General features: G+C 62.3%; 2 protein-coding genes across 8 annotated transcripts; one reads left to right on the top strand and one right to left on the bottom strand.

The window, feature by feature from the left end:
- Positions 1–1,217: 1,217 nt before the first annotated feature.
- On the bottom strand, positions 1,218–14,741 carry CCHCR1 (coiled-coil alpha-helical rod protein 1). Of its 6 annotated transcripts, none has more exons than XM_075490645.1 (14): positions 14,610–14,740; positions 14,367–14,427; positions 13,558–13,810; positions 12,817–12,900; positions 11,885–12,022; positions 10,898–11,008; positions 9,194–9,267; positions 8,465–8,577; positions 7,901–7,964; positions 7,547–7,614; positions 7,264–7,349; positions 7,031–7,073; positions 6,632–6,760; positions 1,218–2,309 (listed from the first exon to the last, which is right to left on the bottom strand). In XM_075490645.1, the coding sequence occupies exons 1-13, from the start codon at positions 14,641–14,643 to the stop codon at positions 6,666–6,668; spliced, it is 1,224 nt and encodes a 407-aa protein (XP_075346760.1). In that variant the 5' UTR covers positions 14,644–14,740; the 3' UTR covers positions 1,218–2,309; positions 6,632–6,665. The 6 variants fall into 6 exon arrangements, 5 of the variants coding, with proteins under 5 accessions (XP_075346760.1, XP_075346758.1, XP_075346759.1 ...); XM_075490643.1 differs by having other exon boundaries at positions 9,194–9,279; positions 14,610–14,737; XM_075490644.1 differs by having other exon boundaries at positions 9,194–9,279; positions 14,616–14,734.
- Positions 14,742–16,504: 1,763 nt separating this feature from the next.
- On the top strand, positions 16,505–22,832 carry LOC142404167 (uncharacterized). 2 transcript variants are annotated; one of them, XM_075490621.1, is made up of 3 exons: positions 16,505–16,669; positions 18,545–18,936; positions 20,915–22,832. In XM_075490621.1, the coding sequence occupies exons 2-3, from the start codon at positions 18,546–18,548 to the stop codon at positions 21,364–21,366; spliced, it is 843 nt and encodes a 280-aa protein (XP_075346736.1). In that variant the 5' UTR covers positions 16,505–16,669; position 18,545; the 3' UTR covers positions 21,367–22,832. The 2 variants fall into 2 exon arrangements, with proteins under 2 accessions (XP_075346736.1, XP_075346737.1); XM_075490622.1 differs by lacking the exon at positions 16,505–16,669 and having other exon boundaries at positions 18,210–18,936.
- Positions 22,833–24,783: the final 1,951 nt, after the last annotated feature.

The following is a 24,783-nucleotide window of genomic DNA, read 5'->3' on the forward strand; positions in this document are numbered from 1 at the left end:
TGGCCCAGCTCACAGCTCTGTTCCAGTTCGGGCCCTGGCTCAGCTCAGGGCTCTGGCCCAGTTCAAGGTCTGGCCCTGTTAAGGCTCTGCTCCAGCTCAGCTCCTGGCCCAGCTCAGGCTCTGGCCCCAGCTCCAGGGCTCCTTCCCAGCTCCAGGGCTCTAGGCCCAGATCAGGTCTCAGCCCAGCTGACAGCTCCATTCCAGCTCAGCCTCTGGCCCAGCTCAGCTCCTGGCCCAGCTTGGGCTCTAGGCCCAGCTCGGGCTCTAGGCCCAGCTCCAAGCTCTAGGCCCAGCTCAGCTCCTGGCCCAGCTCAGGGCTCTAGGCCCAGCTCAGGGCTCTAGGCCCAGCTCACCTCCTGGCCCAGCTCACCTCCTGGCCCAGCTCAGGCTCTAGGCCCAGCTCCAGGGCTCTAGGCCCAGCTCACGTCCTGGCCCAGCTCAGGCTCTAGGCCCAGCTCAGAGCTCTAGGCCCAGCTCACCTCCTGGCCCAGCTCAGGCTCTAGGCCCAGCTCCAGGGCTCTAGGCCCAGCTCGGGGCTCCAGGCCCAGCTCACCTCCTGGCCCAGCTCGGGCTCTAGGCCCAGCTCGGGGCTCCAGGCCCAGCTCAGGCTCTAGGCCCAGCTCACGGTTCTAGGCCCAGCTCTGGGCTCTGGCCCAGTTTCATTCAGGGCCTGGCTCAGTCCAGAGCCTGGGCCAGTTGAGGCTCTGTTCCAGTTTAAGGCTCTTTCCCAGTTCAGGCCCTGTACTGGTTTGCAGCCAGCTCCCCATTACGGGCACCCCCCAATTTCCCTTCCAGGCACTACCCTCGCCTCACTTCCGCTTCCGGTGTAACACCGACCAATCAGCACACGCAGGGCAGGAGCATGGCAGCCAATGGCGGTGCGCGGGGGCCCGGCCATGTCACCGTGGCAACGGGTGACCATGGCAACGGGAGCAGGCGCCCCCCCGGGTCCTCCTGCCCGCCCGCAGCCACCCCCTGGGGACACCCCTGTCCCCATGAGGGGCCTCAATGTCCCCCCCCCCCCCCCCCAGGGGACCACCCTGTCCCCATGGGGGGCCCCAATGTCCCCCCACCCCTCCTGGGGACACCCCTGTCCCCATCGGGGGCCTCAGTGTCCCCCCAGGACCCTCCTGTCCTCAGGGACATCCCCCCCAATACTGCAGGGACACTCGTGTCCCCAAGTGCCACCACCCCCGACAGGACACGGTGCCACTGGCAACGTCACCCCAGGAGCTTTAATGGGCTGAAATGGTGCAAAAAAGGGACAAAGCTGTAAAAAGAAATAAAGTGATGGGTCACTGGGATGGGGAGAACCAGTAAGTGACTGGCCAAACTGGGATGGCACTGCCACCTGGGAGGTGACATGGGAGTCCCACCAGTGCTGGACTGGGCCATACTGGGATGGTGCTGTCACCTATAGGGTGACACGTGGGGATGTGGGGTGCCACCAGTGCCGTACCGGGATGGTGGTGTCACCTGTGAGGTGACATAGAGGGACACGGGGTGCCACCAGTGCCAAACTGGGATGGCATGGGGGATGTCCCCTGGGAGGTGACACGGGGTGATGTGGGGTCCTACCAGTCCTAGACTGGGCCAACTGGGATGGCACCATCACCCATGGGATGACGTGGAGGTCCCACCAGTGCCAAATTGGGATGGCGCTGTCACCTGGGAGGTGACACGGCCTGACGTGGGATCCCACCAGTGTGGGACTGGGCCAAACTGGGATGGCAATGTCACCTACGGGGCAACACATGGGGACACGGGGTCCCACCATTGCCAAACTGGGATGGTACTGTCACTTATGTGGTGACATGGGGGTCCACCAGTGCCAAATTGGGCCAAACTGGGATGGCACTGTCACCTATGAGGTGACACACGGAGACGTGAGGTCCCACCAGTGCCAAACTGGTCCCCGTTCCTGGATCCACCCTACTACCACCTACACGAAGGGTGGGTGGACACCTCGGTTCCTGCTGTCCCACCAGTGGGTTCTGGGTACGTTGGGTCTCAGTGTCCACGTTAGAGCGGAGGTCACCAGCTGGGACATGACGGACTAATTGGATTTCCTTGATTATCCATCAAGATTTCTGTGAGGGAATGCCGGATTTCCCCACGGAAGGGTTAGGATTGTCCATCGCATGAAGGTTCTTGTCTTTTTAGATGTTCTCCACATCTTCTCCGGTGCTGACACCTCACCGGGTGTTAACAAAGCTCCCGGAAACGCTGTGCTTTCTAGGTGGATACTTTCCGTAGGATGAAGGTTCAAGGACAGCTTTCCACTTGTTCATCCAGGAGGTCAACGGTTCCTAGGGAGGGAGAAAGACCACTAAGGTCTTGGAGAAAGCAGACCAAGGTCTTGGAGAAAGCAGACTAAGGTCTTGGAGAAAGAAGACCAAGGTCTTGGAGAAAGACGACCAAGGTCTTGGAGAAAGACGACCAAGGTCTTGGAGAAAGAAGACCAAGGTCTTGGAGAAAGACCACCAAGGTCTTGGAGAAAGAAGACCAAGGTCTTGGAGAAAGACCACCAAGGTCTTGGATCACATGCAGGCCTCAGGAACGAGTCATCTCGCTCCCAATATTCCCCTCCCTCAAAAGCGCGTTTTCCCACCCGGCGTTTCCCGAAGGATTGCGTTTTGATTCCTCGCCTGTTCTCCTGGATGTCCGGAGGTGGTCAAAGCATCCTGCTGGTGTTGGATCAGCGCATGGACCTCTCTATAGTGGACTACCCGTAGGAGTCTGCCGTGAGTTCAACACTCGTATGGTCTCCCCTAAGTTCCTCCCCTAATTAGCAGCATCGTTTTGCTGTTTGAGTTGCTTAATCGACCTCCTTCCAGCTTTCCACCGCACCCTTCTTCAGAGCTTGGTAGGGTTTCAAAGTCCACTTGACTCCATGCTCAAGACACCGTTCCTCTCCTATTTTATTTTTAAAAGGTGACCCATTATCTCTATCTCCTATGGCGTCAGGTGCACACCAAATCATCGGTTTAATCGCTTTAATTACCCAAACTCGTTACTCTTTCAACTCCGGTCATCATCACCTTCCGAGGTTGGTGTCACGGGGGAGATTGAGTCAACTTACCAAGTGTCCCAAAGGACTTGGGGACATGGGTAAGCGGTTGACTTTTGATAACTCCTCCTACCATTACCAAATCCACGAGTGGTCACTGGTGGGACTGCTTGTTGCTTAGAGCTTGGCCAACACGGTCTTGCTGCATGATGATCCAGCTCCGTGTAGCTCCACCATTCATGGAGCCATTCAACCATCCAATACTCAAGGTAGAAGAAAATCCTGCCACGTTTCTACTGGTGGTCGCCCGTATCGGTCCTTCTGGCCACCCGAGTGGTATTTTTCCAGCGTGCAGCTCCACGCCCTATAGCAGTAGGACGGGAGACGGTGATCTGGTCTCTTGGTTCCCAATATTTTCTTCTCCGTACGTCTCCGTTCCCCATCTGCCAGTTGCGTTTTGCCCAATTTCCTCGCCGTTGCGTAGCACCAGCCCATACTTACATGGTCCAGATGTATATGGTCCATACGCCATTTCTAAGAGCCAATACGACGTCCTAGAGCTCTGCTGGTTGAGCAGAACCTTCTACGCGCTCCATCACCACAAGTCCATCAGCTACAGATCCAGCAGCAGCCGTTCCGTGCCATTCACCCAACGTTCTCTGAGCGCTCCCATCAGTCAGACACCATCCGGTTGGTGGGGATGGAGTTCAGGAGCATCCTGGTAGGAGAACATGGAGGCTTCGTGTGGCCACTGCTGTGTGCTCCACAGCTTCAGCAACTTCATTCTCCTTAGTCAAGCCACCTGTGATGGATATACAGTCCCACCTCTGTACAGGGGTCTTAGGTGCTACATCTAAAGGTGGGGGTTTACCACCGAGAAGAGGTTTAAGAAGAGGTACTGGCGTGTGGAACGTTAAGCTTCTTCCCCGAGTTGAGGGTTCAGTTGTCCTCAACCCTTCATAAGCTGCTAGAACCTCTTCAAAGGTTGAGGAACTGTGCCGAGCACTCTGCCATGAGTTGGAGCTCCTCGGAACCGGGAGGTCCTTGTTGACATAGTCCCACCAATATCCCATCTCTCCCACCTGGATATTGCAGCGAGAGGAGCCGCATGGGGTGGAAGGCTCCCAGTGACTGATACACATTCACATCGGCCTTCAGAAGCTCCAGGGCTTCTTCACGTGGTGGCGTCCATGCCCAGATGGCATTTTTCTTGAGTAAGTTATAGAATGGTCATGTTGTTATATGAAAACCTGGAATACGTGTCCTCCAAAATCCTAAAGTCCCTGTCACAGCACCCAACTCCTTTATTCTCGGGGCTGGGTAACTCTTGGAATTCTTGTAGGACCTCAGCAGGAGCTGTTTTCCTCCCACCTCTCCATCTGACTCCCCAAAATGTCACTTCCCGGCTGGGTCCTTATTTCTTTCCTTCCTCTACCTCAAGGAGCTCTCGGCGGGCGCTAATCACCTCCACAGCCTGTTGCGCAGCTTCCGCTGGGCGTCCACCTATTAAAACATCATCTAGATGTTAGTCTCCACTTGCCGTTAGGTTTCTTTACTGGTCATACTGGAGAGCTGGAGGAGGATGAGACTTGACGACGTTCTTCCAGCTCTTTTATCAACCCAGAAACAGGACGATTAACATCGGAAGGTTAATTTGGATCGTGGAATATTAAGTAGCTCGTTGGGGGGTAGAGGAGCAGGGGTTGGCAATAGATTGCGTAACCCTGCAGGTGTCCTTATCAACCGTCGATATTTGGACTCCTCCGTCAACGAGGAATATTGTTCCTCGTTATCATTCCTCAATCATTAACCACGATCGTCATCTCAGGACTTGGATCTTCAGCGGCAGGAGCAGCGGCCGCGAGTGCTTCCACTGAACCGAGCCCCGGTTTCCCGTAGATTCCTGGTTTAGTGCCGATAGATCCGGGTCCATCTCCGAGCTCGCATCACTCCCATCCTCCGGCTCCCGTCGTCATCCTTGTAAATCCTACGGCGTCACCCCCCCCCCCCGTCTCCTGACGCAGGTCACAGAGGACCATCGCGAGAAGTTAACAAGAACCCAGCCAGCAGAAAGGGGAGTTGCCAGCGTGTTGAACCGACTCGGAGGGAGCCCCTTAATCCAAACACGTTTCCCATCATCTCTGCGAGCGTTTCCCAATTTTCCCCTTGTATTTCGCACGGGGACAAACCATCTCTTTTTTTATTCCATTTATTTTAGCTGAGGTTCTCCCCCGGTTTTCATCCCCTGGGGCGTAGAGCGATAAATCAGCTGGCGTACGTTGAAGGAACTCTTGGAAAAAAATACAGGTTTAAGGCTGTCTTAACGGCTAAAGCTAACGATTTCTCAGCCCCGACAGCGCAAATCCGTAAAGGACTGAGAATATTTGGCCCCGCGATATCCGATATTCCCGGACTTGATGCTAACGATGGAGGTTCAGCCGGGGGGGTAAGGTGGAGGTGGTTGGGTTCGGTTGTCCAGATCCGTGCCAGCCCCTCCACGGGTGTTTCCCCCTCGGTGTCTTTCCTCCAGATCAATTAATCGGAGACGAGTTTTGTGCCCCCGCAGACGTGCTTTGTTGTTCAGCCTTAATTACTGATACCAAGAGGGCAGGGAATCATCCTCGTTATCACCCACGGGTCTGCTCGTTTCCAGATATCCCAACCATCGTCATCCACGGCACAACGGACTTGAACCGGGTCTAAAGCGGCTTCCGACCACCTCCTCCCGCGTTCTTCGCCTTCTGCGACTAGCTGAGGCTGAAATTTTGACTCGAACGATCTATTTTGCATTTCTAATTGCTTACGCTTCACTTCCTCCTTTTCCTCTTCCTCGTTTTCCTCTTCCAACTTCATCAATCGTATCCGTCGCTGCTCCAAGACAACTGCCCGGTCGCCAGGACGCGGCGTCTTCTCTTTTTCCCTTCTCTAACCTACGCGAAGCTCGTCATTTGCCGAATTTCTGCCAAATATTACCAGGATCCGGCCAGCAGCTCTTAATCCGGGACAAATCCCGCTTGGGATTTCACCATCCCCCTTCCTTAAATTTTTCTCCCCGCTCAGCATCTGGTTTTTCGGTCTTCGCCACGGCACAGACACGCCCAAATATCTCCGCTCACACCAAAAGCGGTCGCCTCGAGCGGCTCCAAGGGGACACGTCCAGGAGAGATCCCGCTTCTGACATCACTAACACGTCACGGTCCGTTTGCATTTCTCAAAATACTCTGTCAATTAAACTTTCGGAGCTCGTTAAGAAATCTTAATGAACAAAGAAGGGCTCAATCCCCTTTGCACGGAGTGGTTTATCAACCAAATTCACTTATTCACCGCTCAAGTCGTGAGGTTTCATCGCTTATAGCTCGTTAATTCGTTAATTTGTGCGCAGCTACGAGCAAAACGAGTCGCCCAGGCGATGATGCGAGCGCTCATCCTTCCTCCGGTGCGGAATCGGTGTCCCCAGTACCCCCCCGTGTCCCTCCGTATCCCCGTGTCCTCCCCCGGGACACGCGGCAGGAGCTGAGTGACATCTGGGAAGTGACACGAGGTGACACGTGGGTCACACCAGTGCTGGACTGGGCCAAACTGGTCCCCTCCCCACTGGCTGGGGTGGTGGGGGTGACTCACCCAGGTGCCTGGGTCCGCAGCAGGGTTGGAGGGGTCAGGAGGGGTCACCGTTGTCACCGTTGTCCCCATCGTCCCCGAGGATGGCGGCACCCAGGGCCTGCAGCTGCGTCACGAGGGAGCCCAGCGCCGCTGGGGAGGACATGGAGGGACATTGGGGGACATGGAGGGACATTGGGGACATGGAGGGGGACATTGGGGAGACATTGGAGGGCTGGGGGGACATGGGAGAACGTTGGGAGGACATGGGGGGACATTGTGGGACACTTGGGGGCTGGGGGGACATTGGGATGTCACAGGACACTGGGGGGACACAGGGACATGGGGACACACACAGAGGGGGACATGGGGACACTGGGGGGACATGGGGACACCCGCAGGTGCCACACAGGCCGGACCTACCTCTGCCCAGGGGGGGGACTGTCCTGTCTCCACGGTGGGTGGCCTGGGGGTGACAGCAGGAGGGTTGACACAGGGACAGTAGCCACCCCTGTCCCCGAGTGGCCCCCCAGAGCAGTGTCACTCCCTTGTCACCCCCTCACCATGTCCCCTGGCCCCTCCCTATGCCTCCAGCCCCCCCCATGTCCCCTCTCTGTGTCCCCCACATCCCCACCCATGTCCCCAAGCCACCTCACCTCACCCCGTGCCGCCTTGTCCTGCATCACCTTGTCCTTTGTCACCTGGCCGTGTGTCACCTCCTCAGCCACCCCCAAGGCCACCGCTGTGGGGACAGGGACAGGCCGTGGTGGGGACATGGCAGCCACCGCTCACCCACAGGGGCACAGGGTGGCACTTGGTCCCCAGTGTGTCCCCTGGCACCTGCCCGGTGTCCCCTAGTGTCCCACTGGTGATGTCCTCTGCCTGGTGTCCTCCCCACCAAGGGTGTCCCCAATGCGTCCCCAACACGTCCCCACTCACCGCTGCGCTGGACCCTGGCCGTTGTCCCCACGAGCCGATGGGTGCTGCCTGTCACCTTGGCCACCGGGCTGGGGACAACGTCACCCTGTCACTCCTGGCCCCATATGTGGGTCAGGGCCAGCAGGGGCGGGGGACAGTGCCACCATGTCACCCCTGGGATCCCCAAGAGTGGGGACGGGGTCTCCTGCCACCCCTGCGGTCCCAAAGTCACTCCCAGGGTCCCGATGTCTCCCCATGCCACCCTTGGGGTCCCAATGTCACCCATGGGGTCCCCTCCCACCCTCAGGGTCCCCTGGTGTCCCTCAACACCCCCAAAGTGGACCCAGACATCTGGGCCCCTCCCCCGTCACTCACTCGTCCCCCGCAGGGTCCCGCTGCCACCACGGCCGCTCCAAGGCCACCGCCGGGGCCACCAGCCCTGGGAACAAGGGACAGGGTGACACCGGGTTCACCAGCCCTGGGGACAGGGTGAGTCGAGGGCCGCTCGCTGCAGAGGGGGGGGTGACGGTGGCATCGGGGCCCCCCTGTTCCCGTTCTCACACGTGTCCTGTCCCCAGCCCTACGTCCCCATACCTGTCCCCATGTCCCTGTCCCTGTCCCCCTGTCCCCTTATCTCCCTCCCTGTCCCCATGTCCCCGTCCCCTCTCCGGTCCTCCCTGTCTCCACCCCTGTCCCCATGTCTCCCTCCCCGTGTCCCCATCCTCACGTCCCCCTCCCCATCTCTGTGTCCCCGTGTCCCCATCCCTTCCCTGTCCTCATGTCTTCCCCCGTCTCCGTGTCCCCCTCCCCTCCTCGCCTCTGTGCCCCCTGTCCCCACGTCTCCCTCCCAGCGTCCCCAAGTCCATGTCCCCCTTCCCATCCCCGTGTCCCCTTCTCCGTCCTTGTGTCCCTGTGTCCCCCCTCTCCGTGTCCCCGTACCCTGGAGGACGCGGAGCCGCTGTCCCGCCTGGCGCAGGCGGGCGCTGAGGGTGACCATGGTCCCGGTGGCTGCTGTCACCTCAGCCTCGCGTGCTGTCACCACCCCGGCCAGCCTGGGGGACGCAGGGACACGAGCAGCAGGGGTAGGACAGTGGTGACAGGGACACTGGTGACCTCCCAGATTCTCCATCCCAGTCCCCTCCCAGTATCCCCCAGAGGCCTCTCAGTTCCTTCCTAGTCCCCTCCCAGTGCCTCCCAGTAACCCCCTGGCCCCCATCTCAGTCCCCCCCAACTCTTCCCAGTGTCACCCCAGTCCCTCCCAGTGCCCCCCACTATTCTCCCAGTCCCTCAGAGTGGCCCCCAGTCCCTCCCAGTCCCCCCATCTCTCTCGGTGCCCAGTTCCCCCCCAGTCCCTCTTAGTGCCCCTCCAGTCCCCCCCACCAGTCCCTCCAGTTCCTCCCAGTCCCTCTTAGTGCCCCTCCAGTCCCCCCCCCCCCAGTCCCTCCAGTTCCTCCCAGTCCCTCTTAGTGCCCCTCCAGTCCCTCCCAGTCCATCTTAGTGCCCCTCCAGTGCCCCCCCCAGTCTCTCCAGTTCCTCCCAGTCCCTCTTAGTGCCCCTCCAGTCCCTCCAGTTCCTCCCAGTCCCTCTTAGTGCCCCTCCAGTCCCTCCCAGTCCCTCTTAGTGCCCCTCCAGCCCCCCCCCCCCAGTCTCTCCAGTTCCTCCCAGTACCTGGCAGCTGCCCGGGCCAGTCCCCCCAGTGCCTCCTCAGCCGCCTCTGCCCGTCCCCGCTGCCGCATCACCTCCTGCGCCAGGCGCTGGGACAAGTGCCACCGCGTCCCCAACCTGTCCCCAAGACCTCCCGTGTCCCCAGCACGTCCCCACTCCAGGTCACCTCCCCAGCCAGGTACTGGGACATGGCCCACTGGTCACCGATGTCCCCAGCATGTCCTCATCATGTCCTCAACCCCTCCCCAAGTGGCCCCCCCATGATGTCGCCAGCGTGTCCCCATGTCCCCAGCACGTCCCTATGTGTCCCACGTGTCCCCAGCACGTCCCCATGTCCCCAGCACGTCCCTATGTGTCCCATGTGTCCCCAGCAGGTCCCCATGTCCCCAGCACGTCCCTATGTGTCCCACATGTCCCCGGCGTGTCCCCATATGTCCCATGCATGTCCCCAGCACATCCCTATGTGTCCCACGTGTCCCCAGCACGTCCCCATGTCCCCAGCACGTCCCTATGTGTCCCACGTGTCCCCAGCAGGTCCCCATGTCCCCAGCAGGTCCCCATGTGTCCCACATGTCCCCAGCAGGTCCCCATGTCCCCAGCACGTCCCCATGTCCCCAGCACGTCCCCATGTGTCCCACGTGTCCCCAGCAGGTCCCCATGTCCCCAGCAGGTCCCCATGTGTCCCACGTGTCCCCAGCAGGTCCCCATGTCCCCAGCACATCCCTATGTGTCCCACGTGTCCCCAGCAGGTCCCCATGTCCCCAGCAGGTCCCCATGTGTCCCACGTGTCCCCAGCAGGTCCCCATGTCCCCAGCACGTCCCTATGTGTCCCACGTGTCCCCAGCAGGTCCCCATGTCCCCAGCACTTCCCTATGTGTCCCACGTGTCCCCAGCACGTCCCCATGTCCCCAGCATGTCCCTATGTGTCCCACGTGTCCCCAGCAGGTCCCCATGTCCCCAGCAGGTCCCCATGAGTCCCACGTGTCCCCAGCAGGTCCCCATGTCCCCAGCAGGTCCCCATGTGTCCCACATGTCCCCAGCAGGTCCCTATGTGTCCCACGAGTCCCCAGCAGGTCCCCATGTCCCCAGCACGTCCCTATGTGTCCCACGTGTCCCCAGCAGGTCACCATGTCCCCAGCACGTCCCTATGTGTCCCACGTGTCCCCAGCACGTCCCCATGTCTCCAGCACGTCCTATGTGTCCCACGTGTCCCCAGCACGTCCCCATGTCCCCAGCAGGTCCCCATGAGTCCCACGTGTCCCCAGCAGGTCCCCATGTCCCCAGCACGTCCCTATGTGTCCCACGTGTCCCCAGCAGGTCCCCATATCCCCAGCACATCCCTATGTGTCCCACGTGTCCCCAGCACATCCCCATGTCCCCAGCAGGTTCCCATGTGTCCCCCTCTGTCCCCAGCAGGTCCCCATATGTCCCACACATGTTCCTCCATGTCCCCAGCAGGTCCCCCTCTGTGCCACACATGTCCCCATGTCCCCAGCCAGTCCCCATATGTCCCACACGTGTCCCCCTGTGTCCCCAGCAGGTCCCCATATGTCCCACACATGTCCCTCCATGTCCCCAGCAGGTCCCCCTCTGTCCCACACATGTCCCTCCATGTCCCCATGTCCCCAGCAGGTCCCCATATGTCCCACACATGTCCCTCCATGTCCCCATATGTCCCACACATGTCCCCCGTGTGTCCCTGCTGACCTCGGTGTCCCGACGCTGCAGCTCGGCAGTGGCCGCCCTCTCACGCAGGCTCAGCTCCAGCCGTGTCACCCGCCGCGTCCCCGCTGCCACCGCTGCCCCCAGCATCTCCACCTGAAGAACCCAGGCGTCCGGGGGTCTCCCAGGAGCCCCCCCAGAAGGAAATGGGTGATCTCTGGAAGGGACCCAGGCATCCGGGAAACCCCCCAACCCTCCTAGAAGGGACTCGGGACCCCCCCTCTTGGGAGGGACTCAAGCATCCCAGCACCCCCCAACCCCCCCCAGATGGGACCCAGGCACCCCAAAGGGAGGGACCCAGGACTCTGGGTGCTCCCCAAACCCCCCAGGTGGGACCCAGGCACCCCAAGGGAGGGACCCAGGACTCTGGGTGCTCCCCAACCCCCCTAGAAGGGACTCAGGAACACCCCCAGGAGGGACCCAGGTGTCCGAACACCCCCAACCCCCCCAGATGGGACCCAGGCACCCCAAGGGAGGGACCCAGGACTCTGGGTGCTCCCCAAACCCCCCAGGTGGGACCCAGGCACCCCAAGGGAGGGACCCAGGACTCTGGGTGCTCCCCAAACCCCCCAGATGGGACCCAGGCACCCCAAGGGAGGGACCCAGGACTCTGGGTGCTCCCCAACCCCCCTAGAAGGGAGTCAGGAACACTCCCAGGAGGGACCCAGGTGTCCGGACACCCCCAACCCCCCCAGATGGGACCCAGGCACCCCAAGGGAGGGACCCAGGACTCTGGGTGCTCCCCAAACCCCCCAGATGGGACCCAGGCACCCTCCACCCCAGGAGGGACCCAGGAGTCCGGGTGCCCCCCAATCCCCCCAGATGGGACCCAGGCACCCCCCACCCCAGGAGGGACCAAGGAGTCCAGGTGCCCCCTCAGGGGGGGACCCAGGAGTCCGGGTGCCCCCCAATCCCCCCAGATGGGACTCAGGAACCCCCCCCGAGGTGGGACCCAGGCGTCTGGGCACCCACCTGCGCCCGCAGCGCCCGCTGTGCCTCCTCCTGTACCCGCTGCTGCACCAGGAGGGCGAAGACCTTCTCCCGCCAGCGCCCCAGGAGTGCGTGCAGCCGGGGGGGGGCCACCGCCACGGGGACTTCGGTGGGGGGCAGCTGGGGGGTTAGGGGGCGAGGCGTGAGTGTCCCGGGGCACCCAGACACCCCCTTGACATCCTGCCGCCCACCCCCCCCCCCCCCCCCAAGCCACCCAAGTCTGCCCCCCAATACACCCATGCCCATCTCAGGGGCACCCGAGACCCCCTCAGCACCCCAGAACCTCCCCATTGCACATCAGCATCCCCCCAGCACCCCAAAAGCCCCCCCAGTGGCACCTTATGGCACCCCAGGGGTGCCCCAACCCCCTCAGAGGACCCCAGCCCCTCCCAGCACCCTGTGTCACCCTATTGTGCCTCCAGGACCCCCCCATGGCACCCCAGGGCCCCCCCAGCAACCCAAAAGTCCCTCCTAGGTGCACCCTATGGCACCCCAGGGCCCGCCAGCACCTCTGCCCCCCCTCAGCGCTCCAGAGAGGCCCTGGGCCCCCCTAGAGCACCCTAGGACTCCCCCCATCTCCCTGTGTCACCCCATTGCCCCCCAGGATGCCCTGGGGCACCCAAAGCCCCCCCCATTGCCCTCCAGGGGCACCTCACAACACCCTAGGGCTCCCCCAGCACCCCAAAAGCCCCCCCAGTGGCACCATAGGGGAGGTTCAAACCCTTCCAAAGCACCCCAGCCCCACCCCAGCACCCCCCCGACCCCCACCCAGAGCACCCCAGGACCTTCCCACTGCCCCCCTAGCACCCAAGGGGCCCCTCCCAGCACCCCAAAGGGCCCCCCAGGGGCACCCTATGCCATCCCTGCCCCCCGAAAAGCCCCCTCAGGGGCACCCTGTGGCCCCCCAGCCCCACCTCACGGCCCAGTTCGTGCTCCTGCAGGGTCAGGATGTGGCCAAGGGCGCTGAGCCGGGCCTGGAGCAGCACCTGGGCCTGGCACTGGGGGGAACGGGGACAGTGTGGGGACACTGCGGGGACAGGGGGACACCCTGGGGACAGGGGGACACCTCGGGGACACTGAGGGGACAGAGAGTATGAGGACATTCTGGGGACAAGGGACATCATGAGGACAGGGTGACAACCTGGGGGCAGGGGGACACCATGGGGACACCAAAGGAACATGGGGACATTCTAGGGACACTGGACATTGGGATACCGTGGGGACAGGGGGTATGGGGACATGCTGGGGACCGAGAACATGGGGACAACATGAGGACAGGGTGACAACCTGCAGGCAGGGGGACACCATGGAGATACCAAAGGGACAACGGGACATCCTGGGAACACTGGATATTGGGACACTGCAGGGACAGGGGACATGGAGACACCCTAGGGACAGAGGGACACCCCAGGGACACCAGAGGTGCAGGGGACATGGGGACATCCTGGGGATACTGTGGGGACAGGGCACAGGGCCACCATGTCACCTCACCACAGAGACACCCTGGGGACAGGGGGACACCCTGGGGACACCAGAGGGACAAGGGGACATGGCCACCCTGTCACCCCAACCATGGGGACAGCCCGAGGACAGGGCCATTGTGTCCCCAAGGGGAGGGGACATGGCCCCCAGGGGACCCCGGTGCCTGGGCTCACCTCCTCCAGGGGCTGCTCCCCATCAGGCTCCGCCCCTTGGGCTTGACCACGCCTCCTCTCAGCCTCAAGCTCCACCTCCAAGGCTTGGCTCCGCCTCCTCTCAGCCTCAAGCTCCACCTCCAGGGCATGGCTCCGCCTCTTCTCAGCCTCAAGCTCCACCTCTAGTGCTTGGCTCCGCCTCTTCTCAGCCTCAAGCTCCACCTCCAGGGCTTGGCTCCGCCTCTTCTCAGCCTCAAGCTCCGCCTCCAGTGTCCTGTCAAAGAGGACCTAAGGTGTCCAGGCTCTGGGAGTTACTGGGAGGATTACTGGGAGCACTGGGAGGGTTAGTGGGGGATTACTGGGAACACTGGGAGGCTGCTGGGGGGGTTACTGGGAACATTGGGAAGGGGAAACTGGGGGATTACAGAGAGCACTGGGGGTTACTGGGTGCACTGGGAGGGTTTGCAGGGATTACTGGGAACACTGGGGGGCGTTACTGGGAGCATTGCCAGCATTGGCATGTACTGGGAGGTTACTGGGAACACTGGAGAGGGAAACTGGGGGATTACAAGGAGCACTGGGGGTTACTGGGAGGGTTACCAGGAGCACTGGGGAGTTGCTGGGATCACTGGGGAAGTTATTAGAAGGTTACTGGGAACACTGGGGGTTACTGGGCAGCTACTGGGAACATGAGAGCACAGTAGGAGTAAGTAGGGAATACACTGGGGGGTTACTGGGAGCACTGGGGGCGGCTCTGGGAGGATTACAAGGACGACTGGAGGGGGGGGGAGGGTAACTGGGAGGTTACTGGGAGCACTGGGAGGCCTTACCTGGTGCTGGGGCCGGGGGGGCGGAGCATAAAGTGCGACGGGGGGACGAGGCCCCGCAGACCTGGGGGGAGGGGGGGACCCAGGCGTCCGGGTGGGGGAGGGGAGACCCAGGGGTCCGGGTGGGGGAGGGGAGGGGGGACCCAGGGGTCTGGGTGGGGGAGGGGAGACCCAGGGGTCCGGGTGGGGGAGGGGGGACCCAGGGGTCTGGGTGGGGGAGGGGGGACCCAGGGGTCCGGGGCTCACCAGTACCTGGTGGCTCTGGGTGACTCTCGGCCATTGGTGGCACCTTAGGGTGGGACAACTCCCAGTAAGTCCCAGTAACCCCCCCCCCCCTCACAGCTCCAGTATCTCCCTATCCCCAGTCCCAGTCCCTCCCAGTAACCCCCAGTAAGGGCCTGCTCCTCCCTACACACAGTCCCAGTGTCGTTCCCCCCCCCCCCCCCCCCCAGTAACAATCAGTGACTCCCAGTTCCTGTCTGCTCCCAGTAACCCCCCAGTAACTCCCAGTTGCCCCTGCCATGGCCCCAGTGACTGCCAGTCCCAGCCCCCCACACTCCCAGTAACCCCCAGTGGCTCCCAATCCCCAGCCCCAGTGACTCCCAGTACCTCCTGCCACAGCTCCCAGAGAGTCCCAGTTCCCCTCTTCATGCTCCCAGTAGACCCCAGTGACTCCCAGTTCACCTCTCATGGTCCCCATGGCTCCCAGTAACCACCCCCTCAGATTCCCAGTGACTCCCAGTAACCCCCAACATGCTCCCACTAACTCCCAGTAGCTTCCCATTCCCCCCCCTCAAGGTCCCAGGGGCTACCAGTACTCCCAGTAACCACCCCCTCATATTCCCAGTTCAACCCACACAGATGCTCCCAGTAGCCCCCAGTGACTCCCATTCCCCCCCTCAAGGTCCCAGGGGTTCCCAGTACCCCCAGTGACTCCCAGTAACCACCCCCTCATATTCCCAGTGACTCCCAGTCCCCCCCTCACACTCCCAGTATCTCCCAGTGGCTCCCCGTTCCCCCGCTCAAGGTCCCAGGGGTTCCCAGTACTCCCAGTAACCACGCCCTCATATTCCCAGTGACTCCCAGTTCAACCCACACAGATGCTCCTAGTGGCTCCCAGTACACCCAGTGACTCCCACTCCCCCCCTCAATGTCCCTGGGGGTCCCAGTACTCCCAATGAACGCCCCCTCATATTCCCAGTGACTCCCAGTTCAACCCACACAGATGCTCCTACTGGCTCCCAGGAGCCCCCAGTGACTCCCAGTTCCCCCCACACACATTTCCAGTAGCTCCCAGTAACTCCCAGTGCCTCCCCATTTCCCCCTCCCCACGGCCCCAGGGGCTCCCAGTAACTCCCCCCACCCCCAGTACCTCCCAGTTCAACCCACACTGATGCTCCCAGTACCTCCCAGTACACCCAGTACCCCCCGTCCCCCTCACGACCGCGCGGTGCACGCCGGGAAAGCGCCACCGCCGCCGCTCTCCCGCTCCGCGCCGCGCAGCCAATCAACGCGAGGAGCCGGGCGAACCGCCCGCCCCCTCGCCCGGGCGGCGGGAAAATGACAACCAATGAGAGGCGGAGGCGCGAAAGTCCCTCCTCCCCATTGGCCAATGGGAGACCGCGACTGGGCGTGGAGCCTCTACGGAGGGCGCAGCAGCTCGTCCCGCCCCCCGGCGGGGGCTCCGCCAATCAGGGCTCGAGGGGCGGGGCCTGGGGTAAAGCTGGAGCCTGAGGTTTAAATCTGAGGCCTGGGGTAAATCAGGGCCCTGGAGGTGTAAATCAGGGCATGAGGGGGCAAATATGAGCCCTGAGGGGGCAAATATGAGCCCTGAGGCGGTAAATCTGGGGCCTAGAGGTGTAAATCAGGACCCTGGAGGTGTAAATCTGGGCCCTGAGGGGGTAAATCTGGGCCCCAGTGGGTAAATCTGGGCCTGGAGCAAGTAAGTCTGGGCCTTGAGAGGATAAACCTGGGCTCTGGAGCATAAATCTGAGCCCTGAGGGCACAAATCTGGGGCTTGGAAGGGTAAATTTGGATCCTGAGGGAGTAAATGGGGTCCTGAGGGGTAAATGGGAGCTCTGAGGGGGTAAATACGGGGCCTGGGGGGGGAAATATGGGGCCTGAGGGGTAAATCTGGGGCCTAGGGGGTAAATATGGGGTCTAAGGGGTAAATCTGGGCCCTGGGAGGTAAATGGAGGTTTAAGGGGTGGCAGGACCTGGGCGCCTGGGTCCTTCCCGTCATCCCGGACGCCTGCGTGACGTAGGTGCCACGAGCTGTGGGGACCCGCCCTGAGAGACACAGGGAGGTAGGTGCTGGGGGGGGGGGGAAGGGGAGGCCATAGCCGGACACCTGGGTCCCTTGTGGGGGGACCCCAGGGGTGGGAGAGGGAGCTGGGGAGGAGGGGAGAGCCTGGGCCCCTTCATGGCTGTGGAAAGGGAAGTGGAAAGGTTCCTGTGCCCGGATGCCTGGGCCCCTCCATGGCTGTGGAAAGGGAAGTGGAGGGGTTCCTGCGCCCGGATGCCTGGGTCTCTCGGAGCGGTAATGGCGGCCACAACTGGACGCCTGGGTCCCTTATAGCGGTGATGAGGGCCCTGCCTGGATGCCTGGGTCCTTCCTGGATGCCTGGGTCCCTCTTCTAGGGCGGTGTGTCCCTCTCCGTGTCACCTGGGCCTCTGGAGAGGGTCCCGTCCCCAGAGGCCTGGGTCCTGTCCCCAAACGCCTGGGTCCCATCCCCAGATGCCTGGGTCCTGTCCCCGAACACCTGGGTGCCTCTTCTAGGGCGGTGTCCCCCCCTCCATGACACCTGGGTCTCTGGAGAGGGTCCCGTCCCCAAACGCCTGGGTCCCTCTTCTAGGGCGGTGTGTCCCTCTCCGTGTCACCTGGGCCTCTGGAGAGGGTCCCGTCCCCGAACGCCTGGGTCCCGTCCCCAAACGCCTGGGTCCTGTCCCCAAACGCCTCGGTCCCTCTTCTAGGGTGTTGTGTCCCCCTCCGTGACACCTGGGTCTCTGGAGAGGGTCCTGTCCCCAGACGCCTGGGTCCTGTCCCCAAACGCCTGCGTCCCATCCCCGGATGCCTGGGTCCCTCTTCTAGGGCGGTGTCCCCCCCTCCATGACACCTGGGTCTCTGGAGAGGGTCCCGTCCCCAAACGCCTGGGTCCCTCTTCTAGGGTGTTGTGTCCCCCTCCATGGCACCTGGGTCTCTGGAGAGGGTCCCGTCCCCAAACGCCTGGGTCCCGTCCCCAAATGCCTGGGTCCCTCTTCTAGGGCGGTGTCCCCCCCTCCATGACACCTGGGTCTCTGGAGAGGGTCCTGTCCCCAAACACCTGGGTCCTGTCCCCAAACGCCTGGGTCCCATCCCCAGATGCCTGGGTCCCTCTTCTAGGGTGTTGTGTCCCCCTCCATGACACCTGGGTCTTTGGAGAGGGTCCCGTCCCCAAACGCCTGGGTCCCATCCCCAAACGCCTGGGTCCCTCTTCTAGGGTGTTGTGTCCCCCTCCGTGACACCTGGGCCTCTGGAGAGGGTCCTGTCCCCAAACACCTGGGTCCTGTCCCCAAACGCCTGGGTCCCGTCCCCGGATGCCTGGGTCCCTCTTCTAGGGTGTTGTGTCCCCCTCCATGACACCTGGGTCTCTGGAGAGGGTCCTGTCCCCAAACGCCTGGGTCCTGTCCCCGAACACCTGGGTCCCTCTTCTAGGGTGTTGTGTCCCCCTCCGTGACACCTGGGTCTCTGGAGAGGGTCCTGTCCCCAAATGCCTGGGTCCTGTCCCCAAACACCTGGGTCCCATCCCCGGATGCCTGGGTCCCTCTTCTAGGGTGTTGTGTCCCCCTCCGTGACACCTGGGCCTCTGGAGAGGGTCCCGTCCTCAAACACCTGGGTCCTGTCCCCAAACGCCTGGGTCCCTCTTCTAGGGTGTTGTGTCCCCCTCCGTGACACCTGGGTCTTTGGAGAGGGTCCCGTCCCCAAACACCTGGGTCCCTCTTCTAGGGTGTTGTGTCCCCCTCCATGCCACCTGGGCCTCTGGAGAGGGTCCTGTCCCCGAACGCCTGGGTCCCGTCCCCAAACGCTTGGGTCCTGTCCCCGGGTGCCTGGGTCCCTCTCTTATCTCCATTCCAGGGTTGGGGAGGGTTCCCCCCCCCCCGAGACGCCTGGGTCCCCACCCGGACGCCTGGGTCCCCTGCAGGATGTCCTCTCCGCTGCTGTCCTCGGCGGTGGCTTCGGCCACGGCAGCCTCGGAGCAGACGCTACAGGCGCTGGTGGGGCTGGCCGAGTCGTTGGCGACGCCGGGGACGGTGGCCGGGGCGTTGGCGGAGGCGAAGGCGGCGTTGGCGGAGGCGGAGGCGGCGTTGGCGGGGCTGGAGGCGGCGCTGGTGGCGGCGCTGGCGGCGGCGGCGGCGACGGAAATGCCGACGCCGGGGCTCAATACCGAAGGTCTCTACCGGGCGTTGGGGGCAGCTGCCGATGCCGGCGCTTCCGAGCTGGAGCGGGAGCTGAGCCGGAATCGCCGGCGGCGCTGGGGTCTGTCGGTGGGCCGGACCATCGCCCTGGTGCTGATGCTTCTCTGCGCTCCCCTGCGTGAGTACGGACCAGTATAGACCAGAACTGGACCAGTTCGGACCGGTAGGGAGCCCTGCAGATTTGCTTGGACCAGTAATGCTGGTAGAGAACCTTACAGACCAGTACAGACCGGTAGGAAGCTCTACAGGCCAGTAGAGACTTTCTCTTGCCCAGACCAGTGTGGACCAGTTCAGACCAGTAGGGAGCCCTATGGATCAGTAATGCCAGTAGAGAACCCTACAGACCAGTAGAAATTTTCCCCTGCTCTGAGCACTATAGACCAGTCTGGAGCTATATGGGCCAGTAAGGAGATCTATAGACCAGTTCAGACCAGTATATACCAGTAGGAGCCCCTGCGGACCAGTAGGGACCAGTAAAGACCGGTGGGATGCCCTACAAACCAGTGTAGACCAGTATAGAGCTTCCCCTGCTCCAACCAGTATGGACTGGGGGACACTGGGAGGGGACTGGGGACACCCGGAGGGGATGGGGGAGACTGGGATTGAACTGGGGACATTGGGAGGGGACTGGGGACACTGGGAGGAGACAGGGTCACTGGGATGGGGGACACTGGGAAGGGACAGGGGACAGCGGGAGGGGACTGGGGACACTGGGAGGGGACACGGACACTGGGATGGGGGACACCAGGAGTGGACAGGGGACACTGGGACAAGACTGGGAACACTGGGATGGGACAGGACTGGGGACACCGAGATGGGATTAGGACACCAGGAGGGGATGAGGACACTGGGACAAGACTGGGGACACTGGGATGAGACTGGGGACACTGGGAGGGGACACCAGAAAGGGACAGGGGACACTGGGAGGGTACTGGGACATGAGGAGAGGACGGGGACACTGGGACAAGACTGGGGACACTGGGATGGGACAGGACTGGGGACACCAGAAGGGGACAGGGACACTGGGACAAGATTGAGGACACTGGGATGAGACTGGGGACACTGGGAGGAGACACCAGGAGGGGACAGGGGACACTGGGAGGGTACTGGGACACCAGGAGGGGACGGGGACACTGGGACAAGACTGGGGACTTTAGGAGAGGACTGGGGACACCAGAAGGGGACAGGGACACTGGGACAAGATTGAGGACACTGGGATGGGACTGGGGACACCGGGAGGAGACACCAGGAGGGGACAGGGGACACTGGGATGGGACTGGGACATGAGGAGGGGACGGGGACACTGGGACAAGACTGGGGGCACCAGAAGGGGACAGGGACACTGGGATGAGACTGGGGACACTGGGAGGAGACAGCAGGAGGGGACGGGGACACTGGGACAAGACTGGGGACACTGGGATGGGACAGGACTGGGGACACCAGAAGGGGACAGGGACACTGGGACAAGATTGAGGACACTGGAATGGGCCTGGGGACACCGGGAGGGGACACCAGGAGGGGACAGGGGACACTGGGAGGATACTGGGACATGAGGAGGGGATGGGGACACTGGGACAAGACTGGGGGCACCAGAAGGGGACAGGGACACTGGGATGAGACTGGGGACACTGGGAGGAGACAGCAGGAGGGGACGGGGACACTGGGACAAGACTGGGGACTTTAGGAGAGGACTGGGGACACCAGAAGGGGACAGGGACACTGGGACAAGACTGAGGACACTGGGATGGGACTGGGGACACCACAAGGGGACAGGGACACTGGGACAAGATTGAGGACACTGGGATGGGACTGGGGACACCGGGAGGAGACACCAGGAAGGGACAGGGGACACTGGGAGGGTACTGGGACATGAGGAGGGGACAGGGACACTGGGACAAGACTGGGGACTTCAGGAGAGGACTGGGGACACCAGAAGGGGACAGGGACACTGGGACAAGATTGAGGACACTGGAATGGGCCTGGGGACACCGGGAGGAGACACCAGGAGGGGACAGGGGACACTGGGATGGGACTGGGGACACCGGGAGGGGATGAGGACACCAGGTGACGTCTCTGTTCCCTCGATGTCCCCGCAGTGTCCCTGGATGCGGTGCGGGAGACAGTGGGGGTGACACAGGAGAGCCACATCGTCCCCTGTCTGGCCACCATCGTCCTCGTCTGCCAGGTGGCCCTGTGGGGCGCGCGGACATCCAAGCATCACTTGGCCACCGCGGCCAGGCACCAGCGCCACCAAGCCCTCCGCTATCGCCGCCTGGCCCGGGACGCCGCCGCCGCCACCGCTGCCACCGCCGAGGCCGCCGAGGCCATTGCTGCCAGCAATGCCACCGTGGGGATGTTGGAGGACGTGACGGGTCACCTGAGGACTCTGGTGGATAATGTCACCGAGGACCTGGAGATAGGCCAAGGCTTCCCCGCCGCCGCCCGGGCCCTGGGGGACGCCGTGGTGGCCTTGGGGATGGCGATGGGGGACAAGGAGGGGACGCGGAGGTTGGCCCAGGCGCTGGAGGCTCTGCCAGGGGATGAGTAGGGACAGGGACGGGGACGCCAGGAGGGTCCTTCTCCATCCTCATGTCCCTTCTCCATCCTGGGGACACCCTGATGTCCCTTGTCCCATCTGGGGACACGAGGAGGGTCCTCCTCATCCTGGGGACACCAGGATGTCCCTTGTCCCATCTGGGGACACCAGGAGTGTCCTCTTCATCTTGGGGACACCAGGATGTCCCTTCTCCAGGATGTCTCCTGTTTGGGGACACCAGGAGGTTCCTCCTCATCCTGGGGACACCCTGATGTCCCTTGTCCCACCTGGAGACACCAGGAGGTTCCTCCTCATCCTGGGGACACCCTGATGTCCCTTGTCCCATCTGGAGACACCAGGAGGTTCCTCCTCATCCTGGGGACACCCTGATGTCCCTTGTCCCATCTGGGGACACGAGGAGGGTCCTCCTCATCCTGGGGACACCAGGATGTCCCTTGTCCCATCTGGGGACACCAGGAGTGTCCTCTTCATCTTGGGGACACCAGGATGTCCCTTCTCCAGGATGTCCCCTGTTTGGGGACACCAGGAGGGTCTTCCTCATCCTGGGGACACCCTGATGTCCCTTGTCCCATCTGGGGACACCAGGAGGGTCCTCCTCATCCTGGGGACACCAGGATGTCCCTTGTCCCATCTGGAGACACCAGGAGGGTCCTTCTCCATCCTCATGTCCCTTCTCCATCCTGGGGACACCCTGATGTCCCTTGTCCCATCTGGGGACACCAGGAGGGTCCTCTTCATCTTGGGGACACCAGGATGTCCCTTCTCCAGGATGTCCCCTGTTTGGGGACACCAGGAGGGTCTTCCTCATCCTGGGGACACCCTGATGTCCCTTGTCCCATCTGGAGACACCAGGAGGTTCCTCCTCATCCTGGGGACACCCTGATGTCCCTTGTCCCATCTGGGGACACCAGGAGGTTCCTCCTCATCCTGAGGACACCCTGATGTCCCTTGTCCCACCTGGAGACACCAGGAGGTTCCTCCTCATCCTGGGGACACCCTGATGTCCCTTGTCCCATCTGGGGACACCAGGAGGTTCCTCCTCATCCTGGGGACACCCTGATATCCCTTGTCCCATCTGGAGACACCAGGAGGTTCCTCCTCATCCTGGGGACACCCTGATGTCCCTTGTCCCATCTGGGGACACCAGGAGGATCCTCTTCATCTTGGGAACACCAGGATGTCCCTTCTCCATCCTGGCGACACTGAGATGTCCCTCATCCTGCCTGAGGACCCTTGGATGTCCCTCCTCCTCGAGCCACCAAGATGCCCCCTCTCCCACTTCACGACGCCCAGAACATCCCCTTTGTGGTCCAAGGACACCAGGGACGGGTTGGTGACACCATCCCCTGTCCCCAGAAGTAAACCTCGTGGATCTGCCGAGCCCCCGAGGGGCACCGGGCGTCACTGGGGGTTGGGGCCACGGCAGAGCCGTCCTGGTTTGGGCGGGGACGGAGTTAATTTTCATTCCCGCTAGCCGGCCTAGCGCCGTAATTGGGATTTAGGAGAAAACGCGATAAAAAAACTCGATATTCAAAAACTCAGTCGCTGCTAAGCCGCGCTTAACGCCCACCGACGACTTTTCCGCGCTCTTACCGGGCGCGCCGGAAGCCGCCGAAGCGGGGCGCAGCCAAACCGGCCCGAGGGTTGGTCCGTACCGTCCGACGTCCGTCCCGTCCGTCCCCCCCCCGGCGCGGGTTGCGAGAGGGGTGAATCTTTTTACGATTCCCCGACTCTTTCGAGTACCGACAAAAGCCGATCCCTGCTCGGCAGAGTCACCGCGACGACCGCCCAGAAGAACGGTCCGGCCAGCAACTTTTATCAAGCGGCGGCTTCCACGAACGGGCAAAACTTAACGAACCGGCGAGTTTTAACGAACGGAGAAAGGCGGTTGGGCGACGGAGTTCTTTGCCGGGCGACCCCATCCCGAACTTACATCTAAATATTGGAAAAGCGGAGGAAGAGAGGAGCGAGGAAAGGGAAGGAAAGAGGAAAAAAAAAGTATCCCCGCCCTTGGATCCCGCCACGACGACGACAGACGCGGCCGTCCTCCGATGGCGGGCGCGCGCGCGCCCTTCGCTGGCGGGGGGCCCCAAGCCTTTTATTGGCTAATCCCCGCCTCCAGGCACGCCCCTCGAGGACTTGACGCGGTTCTTGTTCTAGAAAGTTCTCCACCTTCTACGCAGGCGCTGGGGGAAGGGGGAGGTCGCAAGCCCCTTCCTCGGATCAACCCCGTGCGAGCTCTGGCCGGACGCGGTCGGGCGCGGCGGAACCCGGAACCCCGCGTCCTCCGTCGCCGGGCGATTCGCGCTTCGCCTCGCCGCCATGTTCGAGACGTTCGCTCCTTCGGCCTCTCGCGACGTCATTCCCAGTATAGAAACTGGGAGGAGCTGGCCAGGGACGGCGGTCGCCGCTCGGGGACGGGGCGGGGCGGCGAGCGGTCGCGTCGCTTGGTTTGGTTTTTTTTTTATTTTTTCCCTTGGCTTTTGTTCCTTTCTCGCTCTCTTGTTCTTTTCCTTTTCGTTACAATTTATTGTTGTAATATAATTTTTTTATTTGCCTTTTTTTCCCCCCTCGGTTATTAAAACCGGTTTTATCTCCTAAAAGCTACGAATTTTCTTATTTTTGCTCTTCCCCTTCTCTCCCCCCTTCCCCACCGGGGAGGAGGGCGAGCGAGCGGCTGGGTAGGGCTTAATTCCCGACCGGGCCTAAACCCCAACACAGGGACATGGGGACGTCAGGGGACGGGGACACCCCCACCCCCTTCAGGGGACACCAGGAGGAGGGATGTCCCCAAACCGTCCCCAAACCGTCCCCAGCGAAGGGCTCGGGAGTGTCCCCGATGTCACCGGGGATGCCTGGCTGGATGTTGCCGAGCCACGGGGCGGGGGGGGACACGCATCAGGGCCATGTTGGGGACAGCATTGGGGACGCGCTGGGGACGTCACTGTGGCCGTGTTGGGGACATCACCGGGACCGGCACTGGGGACGCACTGGGGACGTCATTGTGGCCGTGTTGGGGACATGCTGGGGGCCAGCACTGGGGACACACTGGGGACAAGGCAGGGCCACGCTGGGGCTGTGTTGGGGACATCCCTGAGGCCACCTGGGCTCCAGCGTTGGGGACACTCTAGGGACGTCACCGGGACCGGCACTGGGGACGCACTGGGGACAAGGCAGGGCCACGCTGGGGCTGTGTTGGGGACATCCCTGAGGCCACCTGGGCTCCAGCGTTGGGGACACTCTAGGGACGTCACCGGGACCGGCACTGGGGACAAGGCAGGGCCACGCTGGGGCTGTGTTGGGGACATCCCTGAGGCCACCTGGGCTCCAGCGTTGGGGACACTCTAGGGACATCACCGGGACCGGCACTGGGGACGCACTGGGGACAAGCCAGGGCCACGCTGGGGC

The sequence above is a fragment of the Mycteria americana genome, unplaced genomic scaffold (assembly GCF_035582795.1).
Source record: "Mycteria americana isolate JAX WOST 10 ecotype Jacksonville Zoo and Gardens unplaced genomic scaffold, USCA_MyAme_1.0 Scaffold_86, whole genome shotgun sequence".
Classification (NCBI taxonomy): Eukaryota; Metazoa; Chordata; class Aves; order Ciconiiformes; family Ciconiidae; genus Mycteria; species Mycteria americana.

What these genes read in the sequence shown, in the direction of transcription:
- CCHCR1 (XM_075490643.1), bottom strand. Translation starts at nt 14,643, where the DNA reads ATGGCCGAGAGTCACCCAGAGCCACCAGGTACTG. An exon ending in TGCAGCGTCGGGACACCGAG is followed by an intron (nt 9,280 to 10,897) that starts GTCAGCAGGGAC and finishes CACTTGTCCCAG; the next exon opens with CGCCTGGCGCAGGAGGTGAT. An exon ending in GGCCAGGGTCCAGCGCAGCG is followed by an intron (nt 7,350 to 7,546) that starts GTGAGTGGGGAC and finishes CTGTCCCCACAG; the next exon opens with CGGTGGCCTTGGGGGTGGCT.
- LOC142404167 (XM_075490621.1), top strand. Translation starts at nt 18,546, where the DNA reads ATGTCCTCTCCGCTGCTGTCCTCGGCGGTGGCTTCGGCCACGGCAGCC. An exon ending in GCTTCTCTGCGCTCCCCTGC is followed by an intron (nt 18,937 to 20,914) that starts GTGAGTACGGAC and finishes ATGTCCCCGCAG; the next exon opens with TGTCCCTGGATGCGGTGCGG.